We start from the raw sequence: 23,226 nt of genomic DNA, 5'->3' as shown, positions 1-23,226 counted from the left end.
CATCCTTCTCTCCTCACATGTCCCATACAAAGAGCACTCATCTCTTTAGTTCTATTCCAAAAGGTATGTAATACCTTAATATAATTGGGTTTTCTAAATCTAAACCCCGCCCTCTCCTAATTAAACTAAGGGATGGTATGATAATCCCTCCACAACTTTTGTACTTGTCCTGGGATTTGCCCAGGGCGGGTTTGGGCTTCCAGGGAAAGGTTGGGCTGGCTTGGGGTGCAACTCGGGTTGATTTTTGGGAATTCAGGTTGAGCTTTTACCTTAAAATGGGGTCGGGGTTGGGTTGATTCCAATTCAATTTTTACCAAAAGCTCAAGCCGACTTGACCAACCCAAGTTGCACCGTTAGGGCTGGCCAGAGGTATCCTAGCTCGGGCCTGCAAAAGTGAACCGAAGCCCGCCCTCAGGGTTGGAAAATCTAGCCCAGACTCATGTTCAGGCTCACAGAGCCAAACTTGCACTCCTAGTCCGAAGGAGTCTTGAAGTGTAGCTGTTGCTCCCAAACTCAATTTTTAGGAACTCTGGGCTAAGCAGATTCTATAGACTCCCCCCCCCCCCTCCCCGAAAGTAACAAGGGACTGGCGTGTTATTCTTCAAATCCTCGTGTGACCTTTCAAATCCGGTGCGATTAACTCCGAGGAGGAACTACAGAGTCCAGATGCACCTACTAGTCGACCGCTTGTCGAGTCGCGCGAGTGCTAATAGTAACAGGCAGGCACCTTCCTTTCTAGTTTCTACTCTATAAATACAGCACTCTCTTCCTCCTTCCAGCTTCCACACCGACGCATTAACCCCTCATGTATGGCCAACCGCACCACGCCGGCCCTAGGTCCGGCGCTTGGGGTCCAGCCCCTCCTCCTCATCCCTCCTTCTTCCCTCAAAACCCTAACCCTTACTTCCAAAACCCTAATCCCCACTTCCAAATCCCTAACCCTAACTTTGAAATCCCTAACCCTTACTTCCAAAACCCTAACTCCTTCCTCGATAACCATAACCTCCTCCATCCCCAATCGTTCTCCCACGCCCCATTCCAGCCACACCATCCCTCTCCGATACCCGATGAAATCCTTGAAAAGATGGAGCGCGCCGCAGCGAAAGCGCATCACGATCTCCTCGCTGCCGGAGAAACTGTTTCCGCATGGAAAGTCTCTCAATCGGCCCTTCAATTGATTCAACTCGATTCTTGGACCTCTCTAGGGTTTCAATTCCAGGACGTTCCTACGCTCCGTCGCCTCATGATCATCGAGGAAAAGGTCTATCCCCCCCCCCCCCCCCCCCCCCCCCCCCCCCCCCCGCCCTGTGGATACATGGATTGCAAAATCCAGGATTTTTCCAGCTAAAACTTGATTTTTTACGCTAAGACTTGGGTTTTATAAGGAAAACCTAAATTTTATAAGCTAAAAGCTGGATTGTACAATCCTGGATTATAAAATCCAGGTTTTAGCTTATAAAATCCATGTTTTGGCGTGTAAAATCCAAGATTATAAAATCCATTTATCCAAAAGGTCAGTTTGTATTTTCTTTTTCTTTTTTGGTGTTTCTTATCTCGTTTTCTTGTTATACAGATTAATGCATTCATACACTGCTTCGTTGGTGTGCGGAAAATTACTTCTTTGTATGATTTGGATGTCAAAATTTGCAAGAACGAGAGTGTTGAAACGTTTGAAGAGCTTGGATTGGGGCCTTTGTTGCGGCATCCACTCGTCGAGCATTACTTTTGGATTCCTCCAGGTACAATGGAAATTGTTAAGATAACGACGGAGGAGATAATATCTTTCCTTGCTGAGTTCATGGGCACTTGCACGGCTAAGGATATCCAGACGGAGAGGTTTTTGGGTTTCCTTGCGATGAAACGATCAGTCGAAGTTAGGGAAAAGCTTGGTGTTCGGATTCAGAGCTTGGGGTATGCATCCTGTTCCCGATTCTTACTGTTTTAATTGCAATGTGGTGAAAGAATTGATAATGAGATTCTAAACATGTATTTCGATTCATTGCACGGTGTCACAGACAAATGTAAGATGGTGAAGGAACTGACTTTTTTTTTTGGTGGAGGAATTGTTTGGCAACTGGCTATACCAAAGAATAATATGGGCAGGCGTAAATACTGTTATGGGACACCCTTAGCATTGATCTAAATGTTTTTCTGCTTTTAGCTGCACTATGGATTGACCATGCCCTAAAATTCTCCCCATTAGACGATCCTTACCAAAAGGTTTTTAGGGCATGGCCCATCCAGAGCAAGACGATCCTTATCAAATGAATGCTTTGGATCATCCAAACAATGTGGGCCCCCTATGCTAGTGAGGTCTAGCTCATATAAGCTTATATGAGCTCTAGCTCACAAACATTTTCCCATATATATGGTGTGGCCGCATAGTCCAGTATTTTCCAAAAAGCATTGTATTACCCACTCCATAGGATGATCTAAACCGGCCACTTGTTGGGCCACAAGGTATATAGGATGTGCCCCAAAAATCATTCCCATAGGGATGATCTTAAGTCTTAACCCTCTGATCATCCTATGGAGTGAGCTGTACTATGCTTTTTGAAAAATACTGGACTATACCGCCTCACGCCATATAAAAACTCATACATATATATTCATTTTTTGAAAAAAAAAACGTCTATTAATACTTCTTTGGCTGTAGGATGCACATCACTGCTATTCGGGAAGCAAGGAAAGCAGAGAAGGCTTCACTTGAGAAATATCTACAGGCATTTGAAAAATCAGAAATGGCAACTATTAAGAAATATCTAGAGGCATCAAAACAAGCTTCTGGTACAAAATCCCGGAAACAAGTGCTGGAAGGGCGCTTCAAGCCTATATCTGAGCGTGTCAAGTCGCTTACTGCTTTAAAAGGTTTCGGTTCTAAGCATATCACATTTATTTCATCAAGTTCCGAGGATGAAAATGGTGAAGAGGATGGGGACAGCGATGACGATTCAAACAGCAATTGTCGGAATTCACCAGAAAGTAGAAAGATGAGTGATCAACCTGTGAGTAGCTGCCCTTACCCATCAGTGAACGAAGAGATGTTACGGCTTGGACTCAAAGTTGAAACAGATACCCAGCCATCCCCAACTAGTGGTATCTCAAAGTGCGAGAAAGGTAAAAAGTCACATGAAAAAAAAAGGAAGTGTGAGAATCAGAACATCAATGGTAGCTCATCCTGTAAATTGCCAAAGATGGTAGCTCATCTGTGCCAAAAAGGTGATTTTTTTTTGCACCAAAAGATGAGAAAGAAAATATAAAGACAGAAGCATGATTTACAAATTCGCGTCTTTTTATAGGAAATCAAGAGTTTAATCGGAAACCAAAAAAGAAATCTGCACAGGGGAAAGATCTACAATCGCAGCATGCTGACACTGGTTCCATTTCATCTAGAGTAGATAGACGTCAACCAGGACATGATGACCAAGGCAACCTTATGCTTACTAGTGATACCATAGAAATGTTTGTATCAACGTGGAAAGAGATTTGTAGGGAAAACCCTATTGGTGAGGTATGTCAGCTTTCTTTAGAGATCCATACTTATGAGTTCTTGTTTCCATTATTGACCTGTATCAAGTACACACTGAGAGCGATTATCATTGCCCTATTTTTTGTTTTTTTAAAAATATTTTTCATTGCCCTATTGTTACTGCACATTTTGCATCCTATCCATGGTGTATATGACTCATCCATCTTTGATTCTGTTCAACCACCCTAGTTATCGAACCATTTTTTTTTGTTATAAGGAGGAATCATAAGTGTCTGAACTTGGATGACTAATAGATGCATTCGCGTTTCACCATCATTGCTGTCTCCAAATGTTGCATCAAAGTAAGAGAAAGAAATCCTTTCTATGGATTACTCAGGCATTCCGATTGCATTTTTAAAATCTCTCATCTTTGTGTTGGATCAGGAATATCATGCTCTTGACATTCTGTGATCTGCCTCTCTGAAACAACTGCAATTCATTTCAGTGTTTTGATTAACAAAATTTTAATCTCATAAGTAATTTTCATGCAAAATATCTACATGGTGGAAGATTTAGCTCAATTATTTCTGTATGAAATATGAATTCAAGTGTATAACTAATTGAACTTGAGTAAAATCAAACAAACTTTTGCTGAGACATTGATTCTTCTACGAAGGGGACATAGGCAGCATCAGAATCAAGGAATTTGGGGGGTTTCTCCCAGCCCTCTTTATGGTAGAGATATGGCAAGCAAGAGATTTGATACTGACCATATCTTCATAATATGCCCTACCCTTGCGTTATCCCCTACCTTTGCGATCTGATGGAAATAACTGCCTACCTAAATTTTCTACTATTCCCCAAGTTGTTCAACTTTACTTAGCAATACACCTAGCAATTCCAATGTTTAAAACAACCATTTTGTTTTATTCAACTTAAAATGTGTTCGACAATACGAAAAAATGTGCTCTTGTTTCTGCCTTAAGGTTTTGTTTTCTTCAACCTGTGATGTAAGTTATTACCTACAAGAAAACGCATTTGATGTAGTCATTTTTGAAATCTTTTTTCAAAAATAACAAGTTCTTACCATTCAAAAAAATAAAAATAAAACAATAACAAGTTCTTTCCATAAACTGGAAAATTGTTGGAGGAAGAAAATTGTTGTTTTCACCCACTGTAATCTGCAACCATTTTATAGCTCACAACTTGCATTAGTTTAAGTCATTTATGTTATCTGAGCTAAAAGTAACAATGCATATGTTTATGTACATATATTGAATAGGTGAATAGAGAAGTTTATTATCGTTCATGATGATTACAACTTTTTTTTTTGGTGTCAGAATGCATGCTATATGTGCATCAATTTTTTAACAATATCCTTCGAGTAGACTGATTGTTTTCTCAGGTTTCTTTTTCTCGCAATGTCTTTGTTTTACTTTATAGGTTTTTTCTAGGATGTTGAACTTCTATTCAACAAGGCAAAGAAAGAAGATGCAAGCAATCTTCTCATCATACCCTGCTGTTGGATTACTGAATGTCGCTGTAAGTTGATACTGTTATGATCATAGTTAATTTGATTATATATCAATATGCTACACTCATAGATGGTCTTTGTTCTCATACCTTTCCTTTCTCATTGGTATTTTGTTTACATTGATCATACCTTATTGTTGAAGCTGTAAGCTGAGAAAAACCACTTGTATCTACCTCATCGGGTCTTGTTAGCTAAAGAGTTGACATGTTGAAGCAGATATTATGATTTATTTTCATATTATTTAGTTTCTAGGATTTTTATTTCCATGTTATTAGTTTCTAGAATTTTATTTTCCCTGTTTTTTAGAATTAAGGAATTAATCTTGTTTTCCATGGAATTTTATTTCCATCCCATTGCCTATATATAGGCCTCATGTATTAGGGTTTATTAATTTTTGATGAATAAAGATTGATTGGCTTCTCCCCTCTACAAGTTTCTTCTCCTCCCTCTAATTTCCTCTGTTCTTCTCTCCCTTCCTAGTCCTACATCAAATTTGGTATCAGAGCAAAAGATCCAAGCCTTCTAAGGTGACGACAACTTCCAGTTGAGCTGCGAATCGCCGTCACATGTGCCTGAAGTTTTGAACCCTTTGCCAGACACTCCTTGTACACACTTCTCATGCAGTTTAGCGGAGCCATCACTCATTGTCTTCTGTCAGTCTCTTCTACCACTGTCGTTTGGTCATCCCAAAAGTTATCATCTCTGCCACCCCAGTAGACCATTATTATCTGTTCTACATACATGGATTCATGCTCACACATGGAGACCGCTGTTGGTCAGCAATGTTGGGACCGCAAGGAAGAATCAATTCTTGAATAGAAAATATTTTGCTTAGCTTTTGCCAGCAACGGCTCGACAGTCCTGTTATGTAATATAGGTTATTCTGACTGGAATTTTAATTTTTCCTCAAATGATAAGTGCAGATTATGATAGTTGTCAACCTTTGATCTTATATTTTTCAATGTATTTAAGCATTCTTTATTTTCTGTGTTAGCTCTTAATGTTCATAACTCCATTTTGTGTTGAAATAAGTGATTTGTGTTACACTGAAAAGCATGATGCAGCCTTGCAGACATGTAATAGTTAATTGGTGTGTGGAAATATTGCAGGTAACATCTATGAAACATGGGATGTGGGATAGCCTCTATGATGCCTTCCAAACCATCGGGGAACATGGATTTCGTGGCACAAATTCTGCTGTTGAAATGATTGATATTGGACCTTCAATTAAAAGAGATGCAGTGTCTAATGACTGTGAGCGCATTCCTAGACATCGACATGGTGAGCCATGTTTGCCACAGAAACTAGGTTTGATACTATCATTCTGCATCATGTAACTATTGAAGAGCTAGAACTGGTTTGTTCTCTCCTTGAGTTCTTTTCCGAGTGGCAAGCCCAAGCCCCCATCTGCTTCTCCTTGTTTCTGGAATTCTTTTACATTGGTTTCATTCATCATTCTTTCTCATTTTACGTTGTTATTAGAATGCAAATTGAATTATTGAGGAAAGAAGGAAAGTATCCTCCTGTTAAAAAAAGGAAAGAATCCTCTCAGTCATAGCTGTCAAACTCTTACGAGTCGTGCGAGTCAACTCTCGAGTCGAATCGCTAGGCTTTCGAGACGAGTCGCCTCTGTTGAAGACTCTTACAAAAATCGTCTGGTGACTCTTACGAGTCGTTGGGAGTCGACTCAAAAAATAAGACTCTTATGAATCAGAGTTGAGTCGTTGGGCCTAGGCTTTCTTGTTTTGATGGTTGAAAAGTTGGAAGTAGGAACTTAGAACTTATTATTATTTTTTGACTGGTAGGCAATTGCATTGAGTGCAAAAAGAAGAAGAAGAAAGACCGGGAAGGTCTATACAAATAAGGAGACAGAAAAAGAAAAAGAAAGATAAGAACAAGTCTCACTGCAAGAGTCAAGGAGGAAGGAAGTCAAATAGCTCAACTATCTCCCTAGAGACACCATCTCTAGCTAAACTGTCCGCCTAAAATGATTGGAAGAAATCGATGCATCCCGCACCCTGTCTTGGATCTCATTAAAGAAAGAGGCAAATATCCAAGGGAAGGAATGAGAGCCACTAAGCCACCTTATGACATTGAGTGAGTCTCCTTCTGTCACTATCTTATTCAAATCTTCATTCTCAAGATACCTTATTCCTTGATAGATAGCACGCACTTCAGCTACATTAGCGTCAGGGACTCCAATGGGACCTACAAAAGCCCATTTCATAGCTCCAAATTCATACCTCAAGACTCCCCCAATTTCAGCAGGACCGGGGTTCTCCATGCTAGATCCGTCGAAGTTTAGCTTCAAAAAGCCATGTGCGGGAGGCTCCCTGTCTTGGGCAATCTTCGGTTTTTGGCTTGAACCGCCACAAATCTCCTTCCAAACATACCATAAATCATGGGCGGATACAAATCTAAAGCAAGAAAGGGTTTTCACCCATGATTTAGTTCCAACCACAACTTAATTATTTTTGTGCATGCAAGTTACAAGCATATAGTTATTTATATTTTTGGCTTAGTGCTTTATCTATGTGCTATTGGGTTATATTGTTTACATGTTTCGTCTTTTGAAATATAATTATATTTTTCAACTAGATTTCTGTTCTTCTCAAAAACTCTGACGAGTCCCGAGTTATAAAATCAGGAAATCGAGTCACGAGTCAAGTCACAGGTTGATAGCTATGCTCTCAGTATGCTTTGTGTGTTACCAAACTCTAATTTAGTCTGTAAGCACTCTTCTCTTCCAATCACTGTATTAGTAAGGCATATTTGTTTTAAATTTTATTGATTAATGTTGTTCCTATTAGTTACAGAACTAAATTAAGGTTTCCAAAAAAAAAAAAAGAACTTAGAGATAATGGTTGCATATGAAAGTGAAAATATCAATCATCATTTATTCAGACTGGGTTCGTTTGAGATCATTAGAGTTGATTTATGACTCAATCATTCATTCTTTAAAAAATCATTAATTTGGCCATCTTTAGAAATGTGATTTTTTTAATGATAAATGTTAAGATCACAAAGCCAACTAGTGGGCTGCAAAATTCAGCCTTAAAGGATGGAACCAAGAAACATAGGTCCTAACCATCTTACGGTTACACATGTCATTTAGACTCTGTTTGTAAATCATCTGTTACATAGTTGGGCTAGCAAATCAAAATATTTTCTTTGAGAAGAAATGGATCTCCAAAATGTCTTAGAATCTTGTCTCTTCTAAGGATTGTTATTGAGAAAGTCTCTACTCCGACGGCTGCTGCCGATATACTGATACCAGACTTTATCACATGCCAAACTAGATGCATCTTTTAAATCTTGTTTGAATCATGGTTTGAAATTTTGGTTTCAGCATAAATTTTGGACCAAGCTGAAACCGAAATTTCGGCCGAAATTCGGTAAAGACGGGCAAAATGTCGGTTTTTTGGGCCAAAATTTTGTAAAGGAATAAAAAATTAATATTTTGTTTAAAATTTCGCCGAAATTACCTAAATTCCGACCGAAATTTCGACCGAAATTTTGTATGTTTCGGGAATTTTGGATTTCAGTCATTTCGGTGTTGGTGTTGACCAAAATCCGAAATTTCGGATTTCGGTCGAAATTTCAAACCATGGTTTGAATTGCCTTTCATTGCTGGTTGTTTTGATGCTTGTGGATCTTGGGTAGTAATTTACACCCATGACTTAATCTGTTACATTTATTTTTTCTATATTTTCTAATTAATTATTCTGATACAACTCTGATAATTTTTATTGCTCAAAAAGAAAAAAAACATCTGATGGTTTTAACTTAATTAGTATTTTTTCCTACAATTCCTAGTGCAAGACCTGTGCATCTTATTTTAGAATGCTTATTTTAGTTGCTTATGCATTCTGCAGGTGTTACTGTTGATGATATTATTATGAAAGTTGCTACATATATTGAGCTTGATCATGCTATGCCCAAAGAAGGGAAACTGCATCTAGAAAAGCAATTTTGTTCCTTTAGAAGGTTCCATGATTGTGAGGCATGGTTGAAAAAGCAATTTTCTGTTAAAGACTTCAGTTCCCTGGGATATGGAGATTTTTTTGAGTTCTTAGAAAATCACATCTCTCTGATCCCTTATGAACTGCTTAAAGCTCTAACTGGGAACCTGTGCGACAAGTCCCCTATGGAGGTCTCCATGGTTCAGGATCAGCTGCTAGTATTACTGTCTCAAGCTGTAAATGAGTTGTTGGACAATGTTGTTCTAACCAAGGAAAATATTTGCATGCTTCTCGAGAAACAATTTCCTCTGACCAGTTTTCAAGTAACAGGAAAAGTTCCCAAGGGAAACTTTTTGAGTCATATCAGGAAGCAGAAAAATAGTGACATTTCCAGCTGTGTTTTGTTTTCTATACCTTTGTTGGGGGCAAGCTGTATTGGTTCCGCTTTGGTTCCTAATGATAAGCATCGATCAGAAATAGCTGAGATTAGTGAGTTAGGCCAAAGAGCTGGCTGCCTTGGATCTGTTTCTAGAAAAGATGCCATTGAATGCTTACTTAAAGTGCCAATGTTGTCAGATCTTCTGTCATGGACACACTGGGACCTTGTATTTGCTCCTTCTCTCGGTCCTCTCTTGGAATGGCTGTTGAAAGAAGCCCACACAAAAGAGTTATCATGTATAGCGACGAGAGATGGGAAAATTATCCGGGTCGATCATTCAGCGACTGTTGATGAGTTCTTGGAAGCCTCACTACAAGGCTCCTCCTTCGAAACAGCAGCGAAATTGTTATCTTTGTTGTCTCTTTATGGAGGGACAAAACATGTTCCTCTGTCCCTTCTAAAATGCTATGCACAACAAGCAATTGAAGTAATCATAAGAAACTCTATCGATTGCATAGAAGTAAAAGATAACGGGGATTCTTTTATGGACGTCACAATATGCAATGAACTAAGTGCAAGTTATTGTAGAACAAATAAAGCTGTTGGTTTGGCATCAAGTTTTATCCTTGATTGCATTGCGTATCTCCCTTCAGAATTCCGCAGTTTTGCTGCAGATGTATTGCTTTCAGGATTCAAGTCCTTTACCAAAGATGCTCCTACAGTTATTTTACACGAATGCAACCAAACTGATCGGCGTCTTATGCTCCATGACATTGGATTGTCCCTTGGAATATTGGAATGGATTGAAGATTATCGTGAATTTAGTTCCACAACTGGTGCTAATTTCTCTGATTCTATTGGGACCCTAAGCAAGACCTCAAAAACCTTAAGTCCTGCGTTTAGCATAGATTCAAGGCATACACCTGACGCATCACATACTTTGTTATCTACTGATGGTAAAATTATGGTTAATGCTGAGGCACACCCACGTCAGTTAGATAGACATTGTGAAGCAATTACTGAGGTTAATAAAAGGGAGGTTCTTAATGAACTTTCCAGTGAGAGGTTTGATGGCGATTGTAGTCCACTTTTGTCAAAAGACAGCCGAGAGCGGGCTGCTGCACTTATTATTGAATCAATTAGATGCGAGGAATTTGGACTTGACCCAAATCTCAAGTTTGCCGAGAGTAGCTTGTTAAAGAAGCAGCATGCTCGCCTTGGGAGAGCCCTCCATTGTCTCTCACAAGAGTTATATTCACTGGACTCACATTTTCTTCTTGAACTAGTAAGTGCCTAAACATTTAGTCGTCCTACTATAATGATCAATATTATTTGCTTTTGATTATGAAACTCAACTTAACTCAACTAAGCCTTTGTCCCAAACTAGTTGGGGTCGGCTAATGAATCCTTTAGAAAATTTTCATGAAGAAGATGAAAGGATCTACCCGGCTCAAATTAACTAAGTTTAATCCTGACACTAGTTGGGTTCGTGTACATGGATCATTTTCTTCCATTCTATCCTATCCAAGGTCATGTTCTCTGTTATATTCCTAGCCCTCAAGTCTTTCCTCACTGTTCCTACCCAAGTTGTTTTCGGTCTGCCCCTACCTCCTCTTACTCCATCAACTTGGCACGAGTCATTTCTTCTCACTGGAGCATCCAAAGGCCTACGTTGGATATGCCAAAACCATCTTAAGCGGTGCTCTCTCATCTTCTCCTTAATTGGTGCTCAAATTGATTATGAAACAAAGCAAGATAATATTTTGCTGGTGTGATATTTCATATTATTCGAGTTGTTCTGTTTTTAGGTTTTATTGTTTTTCCCATAGTTACTGGAAACTTCCTAGTCGGATGGGAAGCTTGCTTCCCCGGAAAATCACGGAAGCTAAGTTCTTCTTGCTTCCCAAATTGAGGGAAAGCACACTTCCCAGACGCTTCCTATTTAGATGGTTATTTCTTCATAAGGTATATTTTCTCCCTTTTATGATGCTGAATGAGCGTATTTTAAAAAAAGAATGTATGTAACACTTGGAAACTCATATTAATTTCCAGATAAAAATTATGTGGATCTTTTTCGAAAAATTTAACATTAAATATACATGAATAAAACACCTGAACTGCAAATTCCTAAAACTTGTAATTCCAGTTGCCCACGAAGTCTTCTTTTCTCCTTGTAATGCTTAGTTATATTAACCTTTTCTCCCTAACATATTACAATCCGACTCTTTCTATAGGTGTTACATGGATTCTTTGCCCCTATATACGGCTATACCGAATCCGTGTCGACATGTTTCGACATGCATTTCGGACATGGATTCGCATGGGCCACAACTAGATACTTGTCGCCGAATCCGTGTCGACATGTTTCGACATGCATTTTGGACATGAATTCGCATGGGCCACATCTAGATACTTGTCCTAGTCCGCAAGAATCCTATTTTTTCGGAGGAATCCGACACATTGTTGTCTCTTTTAAAATGCGAATCTTGCATATTTTTCCTTTAAATACGTTTTCATTGTTATTTTTTTTATTAAAAGCACAACCCGTCCTCTATCATTAAAAACCTTAATGCCTCGACCCTCCACCCCCTCAAACATCGATAAACCCTTTCTTCTTCTTCGACTCTCTTAATAAAAACTCATATGCCTAGACCCTCCACTATCAAATTTTTCATGAATATAGACACACACACACATACATTTATACATTGTAAATTTTATTTATTAAAAATTACCAAATAGACGGATCATACTTTTTGGGGTTTATCAAATCTGACACCTCAAATCCATGTCAGATTCCGACAGACGAATCTGAATTTATGAAACACCTTTCTATGTCCTCCTTGTTTGCTTCAAATGAGACTTGTTACTTACTTCATGTTGACTTTCAATGACGCTTCCCACATATTTTATCTTTACTTTCTTTATAACTTTTCGCTTCCTTCATTTTCTCTTTTCTAAAGCCATCGCTTCCCGCTTTCGTTTCCCGTGTCTCTTCTCGCACTTGCTTCCCACTCTCGCAACTATGGGTTTTCCTGTGGCAGAAGGATGTTCCAACCTATCATTATCTTAGTCATTTTTCATCATAAATACTTATAGTTATGATGAACCTTTGCTAGATTCTACTCTTTCCATGCTTGGTGGTCCCCTAGGTTGTAAAGCTACGGTTGGTTGTCATGTTGTTTTATCTTTTTCTGTCTTAACCACAACGTATCTACTAATAAGAAGGGTAACCTTCCAACTACATTTTTATGCAGCTTGACAAAGTCCTTAAAACCTGACGCTGAAATGCCATTTATTAAATAATTAGTGAGTGCTATTATCATGATAGTTATAGTAGATTTAAGTGATGCTATCTGCAAATCCTTTTACCTTGATCTTTGACATTTTTAAATAGGCTGATAATATTTTCTAAAGGAAAATGGCATCGAATATTAATATTTCTTTTTCTAAAGGAAAACAGTATTTAAATATTCTTGTGTCATGGTTGTCCTAAACATTCATCTTAATGTTGCCATGTTTATCAATGTAGGGCTACTTTTTGACTTTTTTTCTTCTTCCTAGGGACATTGGTCTTTTAACATGTCAAAAAAAGGAACAGGGGTCTTTTGTCATTAAAAAAATGGTCATTAATTTATTATTGAAGGCCAAATAGGGAATGCCGTTAGGAATCTCTCTGACATGAGTGTGTCTTCCTAGCTGCTCTTTATATAATTAGTGGTTCTTTGCCCAAAGCAGTGTTCGGGAACTAATTCCATTGACTGTGTAAGGGTGAGATGTCCCTACTTTGCCAACATGCAGCTAGGCCATGTTTTTATTTAATAAAGACGAGAAGATTGAAAAAATCATTAAGCTTCAAAACTATTCAACACTTTTTCTTGGCCATACGGACTTCTACTTTCTTAAATTAGGCCTCTTAAACTCCTTATCTAATCGGTAATATTGATTAAATAACTTGGAAATTTTTTTTCCTGCGTTAAATGTCAGCTACGGTGTGTGGATTATGAAATCCTGCAAACTTCCTTATCAAAACTCAAGTCCATGCATGATTTCTGGTTATTGTTTCAAGTCATTACATTGATATATTGATAGTTAATATAACTTCGCTTTGAAAATAAGGGCACCAAACCATTAACATAGTTTGTTTTTCAATATTGAAGACCTTTATGAGAGGAGCTCGACCATTGTCAATCTCTTTTTTTAAACTAAGAGTCTGTTGTAATTTTCTTTGAGATACCTACCATTGCCAGACCTACTCAAGCGAATGTTGTTGTAAATAGAAGATAAAGGAAGTAAGGAGACACTCCTGAGCAAGGTTGCCAGAGCGGAAAGCAGAATCGGGAAGTGAAGGCTCTCATGAATGTAGAAAACAAAGTCATGGGGTGGAAGTAAGAAAACTGTAAATGTAGAAACTTTGAGACGAGAGATGAGAAAAAGGAAAAAAAAAGGTATCACATACCAATTTCCCTTTTCTTTTCTTCAGTCGAAAAAAATATTCATGATTCATTAGGAAGCTGAAATCAGAAAAAAGAAAAAGAAAATCAGGAATAAAGAGGAGTGGGAAAATAACAAAATGACACACCTCTACTTCACAGTTGGAAAAACAAGAAAAACTAGAAAAATGGTCATGAGAGCTAGAAGCAGAAAAGGGGAAAACAACGGTAAAAGAGGAGAAATGAGAAAAACGAAACAAAAATTACATACCTCTTTGTTAGTTGCATGAGAGGTAGAAGAAAGAATGGAGGAGGGAAAATAAGATTTAGCTGTGAAGTGAATGATCGACCTCTTCCCCCCTTAGTTAAATATTATGTCAGCCTTGTTAATTCTAAAAAAAAAAGTTAAATATTATGTCATACTTATAAAAATACCCAAGAAGATTTAGCGGTGAAGTGAGTGATTGACCTCTTCCCCTTTTAGTTTAGTAGTACTCCATACTTACCAAAATACCGAAAATATCCTTGTTATGTAATTACGCTTACAATATAATTTTTAATACTCCCCCTCAAGCTGGTGCATAGATATCATCCATACCCAACTTTTTACCAATCATTTGAAATTGACTTTTACCCAACCCCTTTGTGGACCAATCACCAAATTGTTCTTTAGACTTAACAAATGGAGTAATGATCTTCTTTTCAAGATAAAAAATGGAGTAATGATCCTGTTACTCGTAGTCGATGCGCGCTCACACACAGAGTATTGGACACAAGGACGGATTGCTTTTACCGGAAGCATGGATTTCATAACTAGGAAGCATGTTTCAGAAACGATTACCCATTTTGAGGAAGCAAGTTGAATTACGCTTCAGAAGTTTGCTTTCCCGCAAGTGCACTTCCGACTTTGCCAAGGCACTTCCAGTAGCCATGATCTAGTTGCATTACCACGCTTCTGCATGGTTAAATCATGTCTAAAATGATGCATATTCCTATGGTTGAGCATAGTACTAAAACTCGTGGAGTTATCTTGATGCTTGCACGTCTTCCCTGACTCACTAAGAAAATGAGTTGACTCGCTAACAACTCGGGAGCTCTGAAAAAGTTTAATAACCCACAAGGAGAATTACAAACCATGATATACAAAGTTAAATGATCCATCACAACTTGCATTCTACACATGCTAAAATTAAAGATAAATAAATTTATGTATAACATATTCATTTATTCACAGGACATTGTACTTGAGAGTTTTTATTGAGTCACCTCCGACTCATTCAAGTTGACTTGACTTTACCTACTTTCGAGTCAGTCGAGTTTTTGAACTATGCTATTGAGTAGTCTCCAGGCGCTGAATTTGATATTTATAATTAAGAATGCATTGCCTTTATCATATGCTTACTGTTTCACTTTTCTACTCGAACTTGGGCAGTTCATTTCATCTTAATGCCTTTTTTGATTAATTTGTTTCTTCATATTGTTTTGCAAAATACACCCCTTAAGTCATGTGCTTTTGACCCGTTGCCTTTTATATTGAGAAAGCTTGTAGTCATTATGTGATGTTTGGGGTTGTTTTCTCACATCCTTACTTTCCTCCATGTTGCTTCAGGTTCAGAATGCAGACGATAATAATTACGCAGAAAATGTGGAACCCACTTTGGTTTTTATTCTTCATGCTACTGGCATCACTGTTTTAAATAATGAAGAAGGATTTTCTGCTCAAAACATTAGAGCACTTTGTGATGTTGGAAATTCGACGAAGAAAGGATCAGCTGCTGGATATATAGGACAGAAAGGCATTGGCTTTAAATCTGTATTTCGGGTAGGCAAAAAAAGCTTTTTTATTCGACTAACTCTGTTTCTTTATGAGGATAACAGATTATAACTTAGTTATTTTGTTAATTTTTTTTTTAAATCATTAGGTGTTGCTATATTAACCAAGGATCCCCTACTTCTTCACACTTGATTATGTTAAAACGAAAAGGTTGCTGGCGTGCATCTTAAATTGGACAAACCACTACATGGCAATACTTTTGGGAAGTCAATAATTTATTACAAGATATTAACTACAAAAAAAAGGGTCATAGATTGCTGAAATCCGAAGTACAAAAGTAAGATTGCTGGACTCCCAGCGTGCTTTGCTAAAGGTTTTGATATTTGCACCTTAATCCATCCACTAAATCCAGTACTCATGCGAAAGACTCCCCTATCCTCCAAAGGATGTTAGTCCCTTTGTTAGCTAAATATTACCTTTATCGGAGTCAGCCACAGTAATGGGGACCATCCTAGTCTAATTTGTAAGTGTCCTTTAGGCGGCTTTTAAATCCCTTAAGTTATATGAGGGATACAAAGGTCATTTCCCTTCAATATCACTTGGTTTCTTTAAGTTGTTGGTGCTTAAAATGGGGCCTACATGTTTATAACGAAAATTTTAAGTGATAGTGTCATACAAGTCATTTATTATTTATCACTTAAGTTGTTAAATGACCACAAGGGCCCACATTGCAACATAAGAGTGTCTTTGTTTTTTGTGGGACTTGAGGTGGGTTAGTTTGCATGGTGAGTTAGGAGTCACGAGTCCTAGTGGGTTTGAAGAGTCCTAGCAGGGAGAGTTCGTGTAATAGTTTTATTTCAATGATGAGTTAATTAGTTTAAGTATAATAGGAGTCTTAATTAGATTAGGTGTTGTTTTGCAATAAGGATTAAGTGATTTTTGTTTTTTTCAATTTTTGGAGGACTTGCATGACCTATAAATATGAAGGGCCTTTTGTCCCTAAAAATAATTGAATATTAATGAAATTTGATGCTTTCTTATATTGATTGGGTGTGACGTCTTTTCTGAAGTGTGATAGTTTTCTATCCCTAAACTCTTATCTTTTGTTTTTTTTTTCTTTCATTCTTTCATCTTCTCCGTCTCTCTTTTCTCTCCTCACTTTCCTCGCCCCTTTCCCCATCCTTCTCCCTTCTCTCATACTTTTCAACTGTCCTTCTACTCCTTTCTCTCAATCCCTCCTTACGGTTGGGTTCATAAGCCACCCCCCCCCTCCCCCCCCCCCCCTCTCTCTCACTATGGTTGGCTTAATAAGCCCCCCTCATCTCTTTCTCCTTTCTTGATGTTGATTTGCTATTCTTTTCTCCTGTTTCTTCTTGTCTTATGTTGGATTAACATCAATTTTGATACCGGAGCCAGATTCACATCAATTTGGTATCAGTGCCTAGGATCAAGCTTATTTGAATAGCGAAATATGATGAATATCGGACTATGAAGGGAAGATCCAAGCTTTTGGTTTGTAATTAATACCAAAAATCCCCTTATCGTGGATTCCCCCGAATCGACTCCCGTCTCCCTTGGACGTGTTCCGCGTTTTGCCCTACATAGTCAATAAAAACTCCTTTGACTCACCCGAGTTATGATTGTGTAGACCGAGTACTCAGCCACATCAACCACATTCTTGGCCGCGTCTGTGTCCAATCGACATGGATTTTTCTTGGCCACATTTTGGTCTCTGCTGCCATCTAACCTGACCAAATGAGATCTTCCCCATCAGAGATCTTGAAAACCAGAGGGGCATTAGAAGATACATCCCGATCGATCACCACTTGGCCGATCGAGATAAGTTCCTAATCCTCCTTTTGTATTCTAGTAATTTCCATAGTTAGATCAATTTATATTGATAGATCTGTATTATAGTTTTCATTAGATCAATTTAGATCATGGCATATTCTATATGTTTGTTGATTGAATATCATGATCTTATGCATGGTTTTAAATTTCGACTGAAACCGAAACAGGCAATACTTGAAACGATACATTTTTTCGCCCGAAATTCAAGGAATTGCTAGCTGTTCAAAAGGACGTTTCCGTATTTTACTCTATTAAAAAGACTATCGTGGCACCCATACGATTCCGATTTTCTCTTTTTTTAGAACTAGGAAAAATGCACGTGCGTTGCACGTGGGACCCAAATATCAGTTCAAATAGTGCAAAATGAAGTGGCAATCTAATATTGGAGTTGATTAAAAGGAACAACTACCTAGGATCTATTCATATAATAGGGAAAACAGTATTACTTTACCTTTTACCGACATTTTCTTCTGAAACCCAAACGTCCACATTTCCAACACGATCGAAACTTAAATTGAAATTGAAAATCTTGCTCTTAAGCATGGTTTGAAATTTCGACCGAAATCCAAATCCGGTCAACCCGAAATGGTATGAAATTTCTAACGAAATTTCTTTTTGCCTCAAAAATTTGTTCCGAAATTTAACCGAATTTCCCATTCCCCCCCGAAATCCCGTTCTGAAATTTAAGGAATATCCGAAAAAAATATGGATTTTATCCCTTATTTAATATTATCCTGAAATTTCGGCCAAAATTACTGAAATTTTGACCGAGTTAAAGTATCTTTTAAATTTGTTTTTATGGATTTCGCGGATTTCAGGCCGACTAAATCAATGAATGACTATTTTTCTCATATAGAATTTTGACCGAAATTTCGGGATAATATTAAATAATTATTAATATTATTTAATATTATCCTAAGCCCTCCAATCGATATAGCCTGATCCTAGCCCTCCAATCAATAGAGGTTTCCATAATTGTTGTTCCTCTTGAGGTGCCTGGAATCCGTCAATATTTTGCAAGTGTCCTGCATAAGTAATATAAAGTAGTTGTTTCGTCATTGTCATATGTCTTTACCTCTTCTTGGTATTTTTTTTTCGTAATTGTCATAGACAGTTACCCTGTGTCGGTACTTTTCCTATGTAGATTGCGATTTTACCCTAGAGAAAGTAGTTAATATCATTACTTATTATTCAAGAGAATAGGCATAATACAGCTGGGATATAAATGGGATTTTTGGCAAAGGGTGGAAGAACTTAACCCACGATTCCGCCTTTATATATAGTAGTTAGATTTCTAATGACAGCTGGACTGACATTACGTGATGCAAAGGGAAACTATCACCTCAAGACCGGACTTTCCAAAGGCTTCTTCTCCAAGAAAACCGCCATTAACAGCGAGAGAGAAACATTCAGTGTCTATTTTTGAGAGGAAGAGTAGGAAACCAAGGTCAGCACTTCAGTTTTTCTTATTCTTTTTCTTGTTTTTCGGACTTTTCTCATCCTCTCCTCTCGGTCTCTATTAGGTTTCTCCATCCCCTGCCTCTACAAAGGACAGGCTTCTTCACATCGATGATCGAAATGCATGGAGAAAAAAAATCACAGTTTTCCTGAAATTTCGCCCGAAATTTAATATTAAATAAAATATTATTTTTAATGTTTCGTCCTATTTCGACCTAAATTTCGGTTTCGGTGAGGACAGAAATGCATTCCGAAACTGAAATTTGAAACCATGATTTTATGTTTTATAATTTATATCAGAGGCAGGTTTCGACCCTAGGAGCTGTGGGTCTAGAAAAGTGACTTGGCATGGCCTTGCCCTACAAGCTTGTAGTCCCTAGCACTTTTCTCCATACAAAATCTGACCAAACATCCTTTAAAAGTACCTCAGTCCCTTGAAGCCTCTTCTACATGGACACACCATTCCTTACAGAGAAAGTGGGGTTGGTGAATCTTTACATGATAAACTTGTCAAACAGGATTACTTTGCTTAATTAAAATGGAGCTTTTATCATTATTCAATCCTTCTGCTCTGAGTTGAGTAGCAGTTTGCATGACAGAAAGTGTGGTTGATGAACTTTACATGGTAAACTTGTCAAACAGGATTACTTTACTTAATTAAAGTGCAGTTTTTATCATTATTCAATCCCTCTGCTCTGGGTGCTTTTGTCTGCACTGTGACTCCGTAATTTTTTTCTTGAATGGTACTGTGACTCTGCAATTAGTAGTTGAGTAGCAGTTTGCATGACAAAAAGTGTGGTTGATGAACTTTACATGATAAACTTGTAAAACAGGATTACTTTGCTTAATTAAAGTGCAGCTTTTATCATTTTTCAATCCTTATGCTCTGGGTGCTTTTGTCTGCACTGTTCTTTCCGAGCTTTTCTGCTTGCACAATACTTTTGGTTTGTATCTTTTATATTATAGTACATTGCCCCTGCATACTCTGTGTCTTACTTTCCTCGTCTCTACATTGCATCGCTGGTGATATCCTGTTGATATTCAGATTTCATGAAATTGATACGGTCTTTCTTCAGGTAACAGATGCTCCCGAGATTCATTCCAATGGCTTTCATGTGAAGTTTGATATCAGTGAGGGTCAAATTGGTTTTGTTTTACCAACTTTAACCCCTCCCTGTGATATTAGCTTGTTTCTGAGGCAGTTATCTGGTCAAGTTATTCCAACAGAAACTACCTGCTGGAACACTTGCATTGTGCTTCCCTTCAGGTCAAAGCTTAAAGAGGGAATGGGTATGAGCTCCATCATATCCATGTTTTCAGATCTTCATCCGTCCTTGTTACTATTTCTTCATCGCCTTCAATGTATAAAGTTTAGGAATATGCTCAATGATTCACTCATTATCATCAGAAGAGAGACAACAGGAGATGGCATTGTCAAGGTTTCACATGGAAAAGAAAAAATGAGTTGGTTGGTAGCTAGTCAAAAGTTGCAAGCTAGTACTATTCGAGCTCATGTACAAACTACAGAAATTGCCATTGCCTTCACACTACAGGAATCTAATGATGTATACAAGCCACATCTGCAACAACAACCTGTTTTCGCTTTTCTTCCTTTAAGGACGTACGGTTTGAAATTTATTCTTCAAGGCGATTTTGTTTTGCCATCTTCTAGAGAAGAAGTTGATGGAGATAGTGCCTGGAATCAGTGGTTGTTATCGGAATTCCCAGCTTTATTTGTGAGTGCTGAAACTTCCTTTTGCGCCCTTACCTGCTTTCGGGATACTCCTGGGAAAGCTGTGACAGCCTATATGAGTTTTGTCCCACTTGTGGGGGAAGTCCATGGTTTTTTCGCTCATATTCCGCGCATGATTATTTCTAAATTACGTATGGCAAATTGTTTGCTTTTGGAGGGACACAATATGGAATGGGTTCCTCCTTGCAGAGTTTTAAGAGGTTGGGATGAGAAGGCTCACAGTCTTTTACCAGAGAGCTTGCTTCATCAACATCTTGGACTTGGTTATCTGAATAAGGACATTGTCTTGTCTGATCCATTAGCAATGGCTTTGGGTGTTCGAGACTATGGACCAGAAATTTTAACTGAAATTATAGAGTCCATATGCCACACCGATAATGGCATTAAGTCGTTGGGACTGGACTGGCTATCCTCCTGGATCATTGCTCTTTATAATACTTTATCAGTCCGCACTCAAGCTTCTCTGCATACTGGGTTAGAATGTGATCTCATCAGCAGGCTAAGAAAAATTCCATTTATTCCACTTTCAGATGGTTCATTTGGCTCACTGGACGAAGGTCCTATTTGGGTGCCTTGTGAGGCCATCACTGTTGGGTATGAAGGTGAATACAGTTCTAAAGATTTTCCCAGTTTATATACTGAACTTCGGATGGTAAGTCCACTCCTGCTCTGTGCAGAAACACTAAATACCTACCGTATGGAAGAGTCACGTATTGATACTCTAAGACGGATGCTTCTTAGAATTGGAGTCCAACAGTTGTCTGCACATGAAGTTATCAAAACTCACATTTTACCAGCCATGTCTGATGGTACAACTACAAACAAGGACAAGAACATGATGACAGAATACCTATCCTTCATAATGCTCCACCTTCAGTCTACTTGCCCTAGTTGTCAGATTGAAAAGGCAGACATAATTTCAGAATTGCAAAAGAAAGCCGTCGTTTTAACAAACCATGGTTATAAACGCCCCTTTGAGGAATCAATTCACTTTAGCAGAGAGTTTGGGAATCCTGTTGAAATAAATAAATTGATTAGCAATAAAGATGCTGTATGGAATGAGGTTGACATCATTTATTTGAAGCATCCGAGCACCCAATCATTATCATCCGGGTTGATGAAGTGGAGGGAATTTTTCCAGGAATTAGGAGTTACAGATTTCGTGCAAGTAGTTCATGTCGAGAAGATAGTGACAGATGCTTGCAATACTGTTTGTCAGACTATCATTTTAGATGAAGACCTTAATTCAAGTGGGCTGATTTTCAAGGATTGGGAGTCACCTGAGTTGATCCATTTATTATCTATCTTAACCTCAGAAAAATGCCTGGGAAGTTGTAAATATCTTTTGGAAGTTCTTGATAGAATGTGGGATGAGTTTTTTAGTGCTAGAGCGACAAGCTATCATATTTCCAAATCAACTGAGTTCAGTAAGCCCTTCGAATCTTCATTCATGAAAAGCATCCGCAACTTCAGGTGGATCGTATCAAGTATGGATGAAGATCTTCATTATCCTCGTGACCTTTTCTACAACTGTAAGGATGTGCGGTCTATCCTGGGAGCTTCTGCCTCATATGCTGTTCCACAGGTTAGTCTGTCAAATATATTGTTCATATGAATCTCATTGGTATGCTTAGAGGTATGCTTTCATTCCTATTGATTCTAGAAACCGGCCTTAAAGAATGTTCAAGACTATGGTTTCTTCTGCGAGTGATTGATCTCAGTTTGTTTTGCTGTTCATTTTACTTGATTTTCTTCTATTTAGGAAATGAAGTACTAATTTAAGATCCCTTGGTAGTTTGATGGTAATATATTTCACATCCTACTTTTTTTTGAATGGTGTATTTCACATCCTACTTCCACTCGTGGTTTTAAATTTCTGCCGAAATTTCGGAGAAATGTAATCTTTTTTCCAAAATTTCAGCACATTAATGAAATTTGTTCTTTTTTTTTACCGAATTTCAGTTTCGGCTAGGTCCAAAACTGAAACTGAAATTTTAATCTTTGCCTCTAAAGAGTTATTGGCCTAATCTTTCTCATGGAAGCAGGTGAAGAGTGAGAAATTTTTGAAGGACATTGGATTTAAGACCCAAGTTTCACTTGATGATGCTTTGAGAATACTTCAGTACTGGAAAACATCTGAGGCTCCCTTCAGGGCCAGGTTGACTCTTGTTTGTATTTTTTATGCATTATACTTAACTGGAGTTCTCTACTATCATCGGCTTCTTCATCTTTTATTGTGTGCACAGGATGTGATCCCTTTTTTTCATTAGTGACTCTCTCTCTCTCTCTCTCTCTCTCTCTCTCTCTCTCTCAATATCAGTGACACAGTCTTTCAATGCACTATTATATGAATTTAAATGGTCTGCTTAGTCACTGGACTTGGTTTATATTATTTCCGTATTCATGTCTAATATTGATTGGTTTTCTTTCTTCCACTTTTCAATTCATATCTACATCTGTTGGCTCTTATTCCACTCTCCTGGGATTCTCAAATTTCTGGTTAATTTTATGAAGTCATCTACTCATGCAAGACTTTTTTTTTGAAGAGGTAAGTATAATCTATTAAAAGGGGCCAAAAAGCCCAAAGAAAGATACAGGGAAATATACAATACA

The 23,226-nt window shown here is 38.0% G+C and overlaps 1 protein-coding gene across 4 annotated transcripts in view; it reads left to right on the top strand.

Annotated features, from left to right (window-relative positions):
- Positions 1-659: 659 nt before the first annotated feature.
- NOV (Histidine kinase-, DNA gyrase B-, and HSP90-like ATPase family protein) overlaps positions 660-23,226 on the top strand; it is a 30,438-nt gene continuing 7,871 nt past the window's right edge. For 2 of the 4 annotated variants that reach the window (XR_013250524.1, XR_013250525.1), the window contains exons 1-10: positions 660-1,261; positions 1,574-1,911; positions 2,657-3,219; positions 3,300-3,511; positions 4,913-5,011; positions 6,113-6,311; positions 8,879-10,629; positions 15,387-15,599; positions 19,937-22,198; positions 22,659-22,771. Coding sequence is in view for 1 of the 4 variants with exons in the window: in XM_077378729.1 (XP_077234844.1) it covers positions 806-1,261; positions 1,574-1,911; positions 2,657-3,219; positions 3,300-3,511; positions 4,913-5,011; positions 6,113-6,311; positions 8,879-10,629; positions 15,387-15,599; positions 19,937-22,198; positions 22,659-22,771 (6,206 nt within the window). In the remaining 3 variants the exon portion in view is untranslated. The remainder of the gene's footprint in view (positions 1,262-1,573; positions 1,912-2,656; positions 3,220-3,299; positions 3,512-4,912; positions 5,012-6,112; positions 6,312-8,878; positions 10,630-15,386; positions 15,600-19,936; positions 22,199-22,658; positions 22,772-23,226) is intronic. The other 2 variants (XR_013250523.1, XM_077378729.1) reach the window with 1 other exon arrangement.

The sequence above is a fragment of the Tasmannia lanceolata genome, unplaced genomic scaffold (assembly GCF_043159265.1).
Source record: "Tasmannia lanceolata isolate RefF3 unplaced genomic scaffold, GAP_Taslan_0.1 ptg000005l, whole genome shotgun sequence".
Classification (NCBI taxonomy): domain Eukaryota; kingdom Viridiplantae; phylum Streptophyta; class Magnoliopsida; order Canellales; family Winteraceae; genus Tasmannia; species Tasmannia lanceolata.
The sequence above is the reverse complement of the archived record's forward strand: the minus strand, read 5'-3'. Positions and strand labels throughout refer to the sequence as shown.